Source organism: Leptonychotes weddellii, chromosome 1, assembly GCF_054177405.1.
Source record: "Leptonychotes weddellii isolate Sample4059 chromosome 1, ASM5417740v2, whole genome shotgun sequence".
Lineage (NCBI taxonomy): Eukaryota > Metazoa > Chordata > Mammalia > Carnivora > Phocidae > Leptonychotes > Leptonychotes weddellii.
The window spans coordinates 122,307,766-122,320,973 of record NC_138369.1 but is presented as its reverse complement, the minus strand read 5'-3'; the positions used below and the strand labels follow the sequence as shown (position 1 = coordinate 122,320,973).

Below are 13,208 nucleotides of genomic sequence, written 5' to 3'. Positions count from 1 at the left end.
AGTCCCATTTGGCCAAGTGTGGTAAAAAGAATGTGTAGGAGAGAGATGGGAGATAGTGAAGTATTTTGGGACTACTTCTTAGATGAGCTGGGCTAGAAATACAGACACGTGGATCTCAAAACTGAGCGTGCACAAGAACCTCCCTCAAGAGCCTTGTAAAAGATGCACATTTCTTGGCTGAAATGTGCAGAAATTCTGGGGAGTGGTCCAGAACTTTACTTTTTTAATGAGGACTTGAGGGTGATTCCAAAGCAGGGGACCTCTGACACATTTTGGGAAAACCAAGCTTCGAGAGTCTCATGACTTGCCGCCACCCCTCAGACGTTGCGAGCTCTTGAACCCCCAGCATGCAGGTAACATTCCAGAGACTGCGATGCTGACTCAATAAATAGTCCTTTGGGGATTCAAGTGAAGCAAATTTCTCCTTTGCAGATTCTGTTTGCACATACCTGGGGCTTGGCCCCGTGCAGTTATTTACTGTCCAACGCCCCCACACTTTGATTTTTGTTCAGCCCTGTCAGCCTCCCTGAACCCTCCATTTAGCCATCAAGGTAAGACATATTACTTCATTCTATTTGTGGGGAAATTTAAGGTAAAATAAATGAGGTGAATGCAAAATAGTAGCTGGTCAGGCTGGTGTGAACCAGGTCTGACTTTACATTCCATGATTTTTTCTTGAAAATCATTTGTTACCTCACACCGGGCCTGCTAAGTGAAAGATTGAATGTCTTACCTAGGACTCTTGAACTTATTTTCAGGTTTATTTTTAACATTGATTTTAAAGCATAAACACACACACACACTCTCTCTCTCTCTCCCTTTTGTCCCAATCCTTTCGTTTTAATTGGAAACATAAGGTTATAGACATTTTTCTCTTTTGAGGGTACAGAGCAGCTTAGAAGACCCTGCTAACACAGATTATGTGCTGTATCTGGGTAATTATCATTCCTTTATCCTTAAGAGACAAACAATAAATATGAAAGAAAACTAGGAACAGACTCCTTCCCTGTTTTCTTTCCATCCTTTTATCTCTAAAGTAGGAAGTTTACTGAACCACTGCCAACAATTCACTCAGCCTAATGAAGTGTACAAGTAATAGGATTAAATAATCTTAAACCATTATTACAGTGGCCTGATGCTGACATTCATCCAAACTCTGGCAAACACCGAGTGGTGAGTTCATGCTTGATTTAAAAATAAACAAACTAGGGCAGTGGGAAGGTTCTAGCATAAAGTTTCAGAGGCATTTAACCTGGAAATCTGACACTCTCCATCTTGGTTGGAGCTGAGGCAAACCCTGTCCTATTTCTATACTCTCCAACCAAAATTTATGGAATCCAACATTTTCTAGGGATGTTTCTCTGGAGTCTGTAGCCCCATATGATTAAACCTCTTCATGTCAGTCCCAAAGAAAGCAGCTCTTTGAAGGTATCATCAAGGTTCATGGTTTCTATTCCTGCCTCTGCCATTAATAAACCATATAACCTCAGGCAAATCAGTCAGCTTTCTTGGGCTTCAGCTGTCCTCAGCTGTAAACTGATGTTATTGAATTTCCAAGGTTCCTTCCTTCTGGCCTTTAAAATGCATTCTCATTCTATAACAACAGAAATAAATATACTTTGGGATAGGAACTGGAGAAAAAGGTTTAACTCAGCTAGCCTCTTCCTTGTTCTGGGCAGTCTGCCTGCAGGTCTTTGCCTCCCTACCCTCACCAAGGGCCATCCTGGAGCCTGCAGGGATGTGGTGAGCAGTAGCCTTGGTCAGCAGAGGGGCTGGGGGCTAGCTGGGAAAAAAGGCTAAATAAAAACCCTTACAAAGGGCCACGCAGTGACTATCTCCCCTCCCTCAAAGCCTTGCTCTTGTATAATTACAGGGTGATGATATGAATGCCTGTTGAAGTGAGAAGTGCTTTCCAAAGCATATTCAATCCCCAAATCATTTTGCTCATGGGTTAATTATCCCTGTAAAATTTTATAGCATTCTTCACTTAGATCATTTATGCTTTTAAAGGTTTGCCTAGGTATTTTATAGATTTTGTTGCTTCTGTACAGGGCTTTTTTTCCTGTTATATTTTCTAAACCAAAACTTATAATTTTAATTTTGTCAAGTTACTAAACTTTTATTATTCTTTTTTTTTTTTAAAGATTTTATTTATTTATTTGAGAGAGAGAGAATGAGAGAGAGCACATGAGAGGGGGGAGGGCCAGAGGGAGAAGCAGACTCCCTGCAGAGCAGGGAGCCCGATGTGGGACTTGATCCAGGGACTCCAGGATCATGACCTGAGCCGAAGGCAGTCGCTTAACCAACTGAGCCACCCAGGCGCCCTAAACTTTTATTATTCTAAGACTTTAGATTTTCTAGAATAATCATATCATCTATAAATATTGCTGTATTTTAGTCTTATGACTTTGAGTGGAAAGGTCTCAGAAAAAAAGGTATGATAAAGGCTATTCATTTAAAATTAAGAAATACTATACACAAGTGACACTATATTTTTATAGAGATATGGAGTCAAAATACGAAGAAATGCATGGATATGATAAAAAAACAGATTTAGCATAATGACTACCTCTGTACAAGAGTTTTGGGAATGTGATTAAGGACAAGGACCTCAGGGTTTCAGTGGAATTTCTAATGTTTTATTTGTTAAGCTGGATAAAGGGTACATGATATTTCATCATATTATGTTTTATGTGTTAGAAATATTACATAATAAATTGAAATATATATGTAAAACAAAGAAAAAGTTACATATATGAAAGTTTATATAAAACTTTTTGTTTCCCAGTTCCCATTATGAAGGCTAGAATGTTAAAAACAATATTAATATAATAGCAGTGATCCTATGCATACCCAGCAAGATCTAGGAAGAAGGCTGGTCATTAGTTTGTTTTTCCTATTAAACACGTATCTTCCTTTTTCTTCCATTTTACTTAGAGCTTGTTTTGTGTTCTTGCAACTGTTTTTGTTTTAAACAAGGATGTATGATAAATTTCATTAAAAACCCTTCAGGCATTTATGGAGATGACTGGTTTATTAACATTTGATATCTATGTAATGGATTATGTTAAAAATGTTCCTAATATTGTCCTAACAATGAATTACCTGGGATGTTTCATTATGTGGCACTCAATTTGCTAATACTTCGTTTAGGGTTTCTGCATGGGTGAAAGTCAGATGACCATACTTTTCTTTTGGGGGCAACCTTGTTTATTAGTAATATTATTAACCAGGATCAGGCCAGCTTTCTCAAATGATCTGAGAAGCTTATCTTCTCTTGCTGAGCTCTGAAAGTTGAACTCGCACAGGAATCATTTGTTCTTTAAAGATCTGAAAAGTCCTCTCAGTGAAATTTCCTGGTGCTTTCTCAGGTGGTACGTCTGCATTCCACCCATGTTTAGGGGTTATTCAAGGGTTCTTCCCTTGCATTTTAAATATGCACAGGTCATAGCTTCTTCTATAAAATTTTAAGTGCAATAACTTTTAAATGTCTTCTATACATATGCTAAAGAGGTTCTTTTTCATTCCTAATTTTCTGTAATTTTTGTTTCTCTCTCTCTCATCTTCCCTGGATGCTTATTTTATTTCTCTTTTCAAAGAATCATCTCCTGGACCTAAAAATTCTAGTATTTTTCAGTTTATCAATAACTGCCTTTAATGATTTCCTTCTTCCCGAAGGTTGACTTTGTTGTCCTTTTCTAGGTCTTTAGATGAATATATATGCACCCTTTCTTGTTGCAATTAATGATCCTAGCTGTACTGGAATTCAACTCTGGCTGGGTCTCATTCTGGTTGTCATGCAGCATTACTATCAGCACTACTTTCTAAGAAGTCTTTAACCCACAAGCATGCTTATTTGTTTATCCTTTGATAGGTTTCTTGTCTTGCTGTACTGCTATATGCAATTCTGTGAGCCCCAATAGGAACTGTCTATATTTTCCCCTTAGACTATGAGAGGACGTTTTTTTAAATCTTCCATGGAGATTTGGAAAGAAGATAGAATCTCTTTGCTTATATGGATCCAATCAATCATATTAATCATATTACTCAACTTCCATAATTGGTTTGTCAAAGATTGCACGGAATGTGTTAAAGTTTTATAAAGCATATGGTTTAGCCATTTTCATCTCGTATTTCATCAATATTTTTGTATTATATATTTCAATGTAATGATATTTAATGAAGAAAGGCTCAGGGCTGTTCCTGTGGAACTGTGACATTTATCAATAAAGTAATATACTTTGGCCGATGTAATAGTTTTGTTCTGAATTGTACTTTGTCTGCTATTAATATTGTTGTTAGTAGGTGATTAATATTATTTTCTCTTAGTCTGAATTTGCTATTCATCTTGTCCTCTCTCTTTAACTATTAGTTGTATTGGTTCATTGTTTATCACCATTTTATTAGCCCTAGATTTCCCACATACTTTATTTTGATTAACTTATTTGTCTGCTGGAATATTTCTTTGTCATTTTTTTTCCAGAAAAGTTATGTAGGTGATACATATTCTTTTTGAATGCCCATGGAAGATGTTTTGAATGCCCTTTGAAGAAGGCAAAGTTTGATGCATTGTCATGTAACAAAAGCAAGTTACTAATCAGTACAGATGGTATGATCCCATTTGTGTGTGCGTTGTACGTGCACGCACGTGTAAACCACATGTGTACAGATGTATGGTTATATCTATACACAGAGATATTGAAATAGAAAAGGAGTGTGTAGTAAAATATAAACTGTTATTTAGATGGGGCTTTGTATATTTTAATACATTTTCTAATTTTTCTCTAGTGACATATGATACTTAAAAACATAGTTGTATTTTTTTAAGAACGACTACCATAAGAAAGGATATTTTGAGCTCAATATTCTCTAATATGTCCAAAAATAAGGCAAAAGCCATTTCATGAAATTCAGAATGTAGGTTAACTGTATTTTTTTAACTTGACACTATGAAAAAAATGGCAATAGAGAAAATTAATTATGAGAAAGGAAACCTAGTAATAAGTGAAATTTCCAGTGACTAGTTGGGTGCATGAAAAGAGCTGAGCTTGAGAGTCAAAGGCCGGGTCAAGTCTTGTATCTGACGCTCATGCTTTATGGAACGGAGCAAGTTGACTTTTTATAAAACTCAGCTTCTTATTCCTGGAAAGGAAGGTAATAATAATCATCCTATTTTCTAGGATCATTAGAGGATGACATAAGTTAAAAGAAAAGTGCTCTATAAAATTGAAAGCACTAAACAAATGTTATTATTATGATTATTTTTAACCATAAAAAGAAGGGTTTCCCCTTAAAACCTGAGGCATTTCAGGGAGAGCCACAAGTAAATACTTAAGAAAAGACAGAGGGCTTGTGTTTTATTGCCAATAGAAGTTGAGCATTTCAGATTCTGGAATGCTGGAAGGCATGATGTATGTGGTCATCAATTCAAATGTTGGAAATGGAAGGCTCTAATCACAGAGGGCTGTCAGTATCTTCGTATCTTTAGGAAGTTGAATATTAGTTTCAGGGTGGTGATATGGACCTAGCAATCAAGTACAAGTAAGAAGATCTGTACCTACCCTTGGTTTGTCTTTCACTTTGAAAATATCAAAGCCGCCATCAAGTAGGACCAATAACCCCTCCACTCCTCTGCCCCGCAGCAGTCTATTTCACAAGGTTCTAATAGGAATGGTAACATGCAATGAGAGGTGCTCAGGAGCACTGTCAAATGTAAGTGGGGTGCAGAGAGAGAGAACGATCAGTAGTAGTTAGCATGGTGAAATCGCTCTAGAGGATACTTGCAGATGTCCCTCTTTCTGGAAGCATTTTCTCCTTTCTGGGAGAGTGCTTGAAGGATAATGATGTAACATCAAGAAGAAAGTATGTGTGCAGGTGCGCTTGGTGTGAGGGGGAAAGAGAGACAGATGCTCCTTGGAGGTGAGGGAGCAGGGGTGGGCAATGAGAAAAGAGAAGGGGAGTTCACGTGGCTTTTTCAGCTTTTGTCCAAACTCTGAGCTCCTTTCCCAACACCCACATAAAGCACTGGCCATAACTGCTTTTAAAACACTATTTGGAGGAACTGAGCATATAAAAGGACAACGTTCCTACAGAGGTAGGAGACTGTGGCCATTGAGTGACTAAGGGAGCAAAAGGCTGTGAGCGTGTCGGCCACTAATGGTTCAAGCTCAGGAACCTTGCAGTGTTTAGTCTCCTGTGGAGCTGGCCTCCGATTTCCTGAGGGCTTTTAATCACTTGGATTTTAACTCTAATAAAAACGTCTGTACCAACTTCCACCGCTGGACAGTTGGAAGTTGGATTTGATCCACTCTGAGTAAGAGCCCTGGTTTAGGGGAAGATCCTTGGCTGCCATTTCGTAAACAGACTTTTGCTGAGAATCTAGGATGTGCTACTTCTCAGGCCCAGACGCCCTGGCAATGCTAAGGGCACAGCAGTTCTTTTGTTAATCTACACTTGTGGCTAAACCTGTCTCATTCAGGACAGAACACATAAGTGGGAGGAACGGCTGCTGCCCCTCATACTCATAGCAACATAAAAATCTTCTCAAGTAAAGCATGAACCTCTTCTTCTCATATATGTCCTCATAGTCCTTCTATGACGTCCATTTATTTCAGTATTTCCATAGCAACTGTAGCTATGAAATTACCCCCAAACGTAGAGGATTTCTAAATTGTATCAGATTATGCTAAGGCAAAAAGCAACGATAATAATGTTTTTAATGGATTAAGCCCTTCTGTTAGTAAACAATTTTTGTAATGTATAAAATATCACAATTGTTCATTCCCTGTCTTTGAAGACAGGGAAGAAGTTAATATCTCCCTTTCATAAATGAGGATACCGGTCCTCGGAAATTAAATGGCTTACCCAAGGTCACACCAGGAGAGCAAGGTCTAGAAGCAATATATTCTATTTATATCACCTTACTTCTCAAGGAAGCTTAGTGCTCGTAATTTTAATATGTTCATTTACACAAATCCATAAAAATAATTAAAACTAAGCTTTTAAGAGATCACCAAAGTTGAAAAGCATCTTACTCGTTTTGTTAATAACTATACAAACTTAAATTAAAATAATTATTACAGGAGTGCCTGGGTGGTTTGGTCAGTTGGGTGTCCGACTCTCAATTTCAGCTTGTCATAGTCTCAGGATCGTGGGATGGAGCTCTGCATCAGGCTCCATGCTCAGCGCAGAGTCTGCTTGTCCCTCTCGCTCTGTTCCTCCCCCCACTCGAGCGTGCTCTCTCTCTCTCTCTCTCTCAAATAAAGTAAGTAAAATCTTTAAAAAAATAAAATAACTGTTACATAAGGCACTTATTAAATTGGTTCAAAGTAAATATAAATAAACTTCTTCAATAGTGGATAGGTTATAGTTTAACATATGGTTTCACATTGCTGATGGCTCTGTGAATTTGAAAAATCTTTCTAAAGAAATCGAGCAAAAGTTCTCCAAATTGCTGCAAAGTAAACTTGGTAATATAAATCAAAGAATTTATGTTAAGGAAAAAAATTCAAAGTAAAAGAATATAAAACTTTTACTCAGCTATTTATAGGCATGTTATTTACAATACTGAAAGAATGGAAAACACCCAATACCTTTCTAGTGGCAAATAGCTTTAAAATGTAGTATGCAAACATAATGCAAAACTAAACAGAAAAAAACCTAAAAAAGAGCAGTTATTAACAGTGGAAAGCTATATACATATTTATATTAAGTCAACCAATAGAAAACACAAAAGAAAGCATATATGAAATGATTAAAGAGAATTATAGTGCCTTACAGAACCAAACTGGTTTAATTACAGTTATGTATGTGCAAGGATTAAGGATTCAGGAGACAATAGGAAAATATGAATAATCACTGAAGCAAAGATGAAGACGTAATTGGTGTATTTTTCCCTCCAAATTATGTAAATGGTCAATTTAAATATGATCTAAGTTGATCAATAATTAATTTAGGCAAGAAGAAATTAAATTTATATTAGGTGAGTCTCCTTCCTAAAGTCGGAGCATCGGACATGGGTGGTCTTTACACAGAAATAATGAACTAAACCACGATCATGAATATTCTGATTCTATTACCCAAAAAAAAGCTCACTGACTGAGCTGCAGGGCCTGCGTGTCCTCCACACTTTGTTTACACAGGATGTCTCTTGGACATCAGTTTCCACCAATGGAACCTGAGGCAGTTTGACTGGATGGCATCACAGGTATTTCTGTTCGAAGGGCTTTGGTTCCAAGAGACAGACATACATCCCTAGGATCCTCCTTACCACACACTCTGTCTTCAAAACCAACTTGTTTCATTTTAGTCTCCGGGCTTCCCCGATCCCACCCCCAAAGAAAACTGTACATTTCTGGTGTGGCAGCTTGTTGGACTTAACGAAAAGTCCCAAAGAAATTAAAATACTAACACATCCATCTGAGAGCTTGAGGGCTGTGCTGAACTCTCAAATCAATACTGAACAAGGGTCTCTGAATACAGCTTAACTGGATTCTGATAAGAATTAAATTACACTTTAGAGTTGCCATGGATAGAACTCATAAAGAAAAATCTTGATTAAAGGTTCTTCGGAGGGAGAGATGTCAAAAAGGATGGTAGGAATTTCCATTGTTTGAATTCACCCAGCTCTTCCGAGGATGTGATTAAATATTTCTCAGATACTCTTCCTTGTCATAAGCACAGTCTAAGCAATAGGGCAACCAAAACTGAAGGAACTACAACTCAAGAATCACTGAGCTCCTATACCTGGCCTGGAGATCAAAACCGGAGCCCACACACTGTAGAAACCTGTGAGTTAGCCAGATGGCACTTTTTTTCAGTCTTATTACACACCCAGAAGGGCAAGAAAAGCATTTAAAAATGGGACAGGGGTATGCCTGAGAGGTTAAAACAATTCCCTAAAGCTCAAGGAGTCTCACGGCACATGTAAGGTCCTCATGTTCAGAAGTACTAAATATGCCAGAAACCTTACCAAAATTCATCTCAGAATAACACGCATTCCATTACCATTCCTTGGGCAGGCCAAATGTGCTTTACAGGAATGCCTCATTTCATCTTCACAAGCCTTTGAGGAAAATCCTGCAATCACCCCCATTATACATATGGGGGCACTGAGGCTTGGAAAGAGCTTTCTCAAGGAGGCAAAGCCTTATAAGTCATGAAATCAAATTCAAACCATGTTCTTCACACCATGTTACACTGTTTCCCAATATTGCTCATATGATCCTTAGCCCCAAGGGATACAAGAAAAAATGAAGGAGACTGCCACCAGAGCACCATTAAAGTAGGAAATAATCAACAGTGCAGTCCAAAAAAGGATGAAAAATAGACACAGAGCTACACAAAACACAGCAGTGTGTGGTCACTTCGTATAAGGACAAAGGGCCACAGGTGCTTCCAGAGGCTCTGTGGACATCGTTGTCACAGAGCTCACTGCAGTAAGTAATTTCATGTGCTGGCCCTAAGCCATTGTCCATGCGGTCTGTTTACAAAGGCAGGGGATTTTGTAATGTTTTTCTTTTCAGTAAAGATTTCAAAGGGCTACATCTGAAATATTCTTATTTCCTAAGGAGGTAAGACTTTCCCTCATATATGTAACTGCCCCCTTCCAGATCAATAGGACATTACAGTGTTTCTGTTTATGTTCTAGACAAACTAAAAATGTGTGCTGTCAGCAGAGACTATGGGACCAGGGGTGTGAAGGAGTGAATATAGCCCTGGTTATGACATCAACGATGGGGCAGGGTTTCTTTACAAATACTGGCGAATTCAAATGCAGGGTGGGACCTAATAACAAGAGGTACAACTATGCCACTTGGGAAACCTTCTGCTGTGCAGGGGGCTGTGTGTAAGCTTGTACATTTTTTTTGTCCCAACGATGGGACAATGCAATATGTATTTAAGTTAAGTTGCCTTCGGGGAGGAAAATGAAATAAAACTGAACCTAAGAGATGCAAAACAATATTGAATCCTGCAATATCTTAATCTTGAAGAACTTTCAGATCTGTGCTGAGGACTCCAGGGCTGCAATGAGTTAGAGCGGGCAGGTCATGGGAAGATACTGACAAGGCCAGAAACTTCTGCAGTGAACTTGAACCTTGAGGTTCTGCAAAGCTATGTATAACTCCTGAGACCTTGCACCCAAAGCTTCCTTTATGTTAAAAGGCCTGGGCACTGAGGCTAAACCATGCCTCCTTTGTGGGTTTGCAAAAATGCACCAATTTTTCCACTAACAAGTGTTAAATAGATTAAAATCATGCAGAAAGACAGCAAGGAAATTTTTTTTTTTTTTAAGTTTAAAAACAGTTTATCAAATTGCTCTATCAGAAGATAGCTTCATGTGTAGATTTAAGTAGCCTGGTAAGAAATGAAGATAGCATATTTTTAAGCCACCCGGCTATGTTATTAAAATATAGTTGTTGTATTCTTAAAAAAAAAAAAAAACCCAATTATTAGCTCAGTCAGCATTTCTATTCATTTTCCTTTAAGGGAAATTCATTTCCCTGTATCATAAAGGGTCTATCTGTTTGCATCATTGAAAACCAGCTGGGTACTGTAGGTAGGCAATCTTTTGGGTAGATAAGAGGCCATTCAAAGGGCCCAGGAATTTGAAAGAGCACTGGGGAGTCCAGAGGCCCTGCAGGGTTTCTTTACAAATACTGGCGAATTCAAATGCAGGGTGGGACCTAATAACAAGAGGTACAACTATGCCACTTGGGAAACCTTCTGCTGTGCAGGGGGCTGTGTGTAAGCTTGTACATACACCCTTGAAAGGCCCGAGGGGATGATCTTCCCTGCAGACCACTAATTGATAATGAGCAGATCCTCCTAACATGCCTTTCTGACCTCATACGTACAGGGGACAATTGGAAAAAATTAAGATATGTCAATCTACACACACACACACACACACACACACACACATTGGAATCTGGGGAGATAGAGATCGGCTGGCTACATTCTATTTGGAGTGACTGGCATTCTGCCAGAGAAGACATCTTTACAAAGCACCGGGGGAGTGGCAGAGCAGAATGTGAACTTACAATGTAGCAGGGCTCACAGTAAGCTTTCTTCTCTACTGCATAGAAGGGCTGTCCCCGGAGCTTGTTGTTGCAGATGATGCAGGTAAAACAGTCCACGTGGAAGACCTGATCCATGGCAGTGCATCCTGTCCCTTCCCCAACGACATTCTCCCCACAGCGAGCACAGCGGCCTGAAAGACAAAAGGGATTGACTCCTAAGAACACACCAAGGAACGCTTTCAGTCCTCCTAGGATGGAAGCCAAGGTGGAGGAGACAGCCGACTCATAATGGCAACAGCAGCAGCAAGACTGACACCACCACCACCGTCGTCCCAGGAGCAAGATTACCGGAATAGCCACCCCGGGCCCGAGTACGGCCGCCATGATGGGGATTTTCCATGAGGCATCTGAGGAGTTGACCCTCACGGCTCAAGGACCTACAGAAAGGGACAGAGTAGAACTCAGGTCTCCTGAGGTCGAGGCCAGGGCTGTGCCTCTAATCTCCCACCAGGTGTAAGAGGAACATGACTCAGCAAGGGAGCCGTGGAAGGCACGTCCAGGAAAGTCTTTCTGCTTGGAGAGTCTACGTGTCCAGTTAGACTGTGAGGGAACTGGGTAAAAAGTCAAACTCCAACTCCTCTCAGAAAAGCCCAGGTTGTAAAATCTCTGCATCCAGCCCTCAGTGATAGATCAAAAGGGAGTCCCTTTTATTTCCCGACAGTTCCGACTGCTAGAAAGTTCTGTCTCATATTGAGCCAGACTGCTTCCTCAAGCTAACTGCTACCCGGTTCTTCCAGTTCTGTCTTCTAGGGCCTCGTGAAACACGTCTCATCTCTTACACCTGACATCCTTTAAGTTATTACAATTTACACAGTATTGCCTTCAAGTCTGGTCCTAGTTTGAACATCCCTGAAACCCGCAACAGTTCCACCGACTTTAGGGTTTCGAGTCCCGATGGTCCTGGTTGTCACCGTCCAGCCCAGTGTTCTGTAAACTTTCAGCATTCTTAAACTGATTTGTGAGGCATCTGGACCACATATGGACATCCGATTTGGGCTTCAAAAAATTTGTTGTTTTAAATAGGAACAATAAAACAGCTGAAGACAAATATTTATGTCAGGTGAGGCATTGCACGGGCTGCAGTCTGTATCTCTATCTGGTTCTGTCATGGGAATCTTGAGCCAGAGGTCAGATCCACATCCAGTTTTCCTTCTTCTTCTTTACTTCCATAAGTAGAAAGCCTTAACAAATAATTACAGGTCACTGGAAATGTCAACAAGAATCTGGGGACTTTAACACATAAGTTGTAGCAAACCTAGTGCTTCCCCTGTGCCAGGCATTTTCAAGGTGCTTTTAGACATGTTAACTCATTTCATATTTACAGCCACCTATGTCACAGGTCTGCTCTTGTCCATATTTTACAGATGAGGAAACTGAGTCACAAAAATGGTTAATGAAACTCAAAATTAAGTAGTCTAGCTTCAGTGTCCATGGTTTTAAGCACTATGCTGACTGGCCTCTGCTTCATTCTGTGCATCGGGATTGAACACAGAGCTGACATTATGGGGAGATTTCTCACTGAAGACTGCTTTCAGCACTCCATCACATTGGATTGACAATCATTTCACACCTACAAAGAGGAGGGCTAAATGTTTCAACTTGGGAGAAAAGAGGCAAACATACTTCTGATCCTCTCTGGTTGCATTGGCACTGGAAAATATTTCTATATGCTGTGTTGCAGGACTTGAACGTATTTTTAAAATATAACCCAAACTACAGATCATTTTCCCCCTAAGGAATAAGAAATATCAGTACTGGAAAAAGAGTTAAACTCTTGGAAACTGAGCTGCCTCCACTGTAGGTGATATTCTAAAGTTCTGATATCATATTCTTGATATTTGATAAAAACTTTTGTAATAAACTTTGTGGCTTGTTTTATAAACTTCTTCCCAAGAGTTAACTTGTACCTGTTTTTTTTTTTTTTTTTTAAGATTTTATTTATTTATTTGACAGAGAGCACAAGCAGGGGGAGTGGCAGGCAGAGGCAGAGGGAGAAGCAGGCTCCCCACAAAGCAGGGGGGAGCCCGATGTGGGACTCGATCCCAGGACCCTGGAATCATGACCTTAGCCAAAAGCAGTCACTTAACCAACTGAGCCACCCAGGCGCCTAACTTGTACCTGTTTTTA

General features: G+C 39.5%; 1 protein-coding gene across 6 annotated transcripts in view; it reads right to left on the bottom strand.

Annotated features, from left to right (window-relative positions):
* The window catches only part of LPP (LIM domain containing preferred translocation partner in lipoma), a 620,294-nt gene that overhangs the window by 108,844 nt on the left and 498,242 nt on the right, over positions 1 to 13,208 (bottom strand). For all 6 annotated transcript variants that reach the window (XM_081831395.1, XM_081831379.1, XM_081831402.1 and 3 more), the window contains one exon: positions 11,043 to 11,212. In XM_081831395.1, the coding sequence (XP_081687521.1) occupies positions 11,043 to 11,212 (170 nt within the window). The remainder of the gene's footprint in view (positions 1 to 11,042; positions 11,213 to 13,208) is intronic.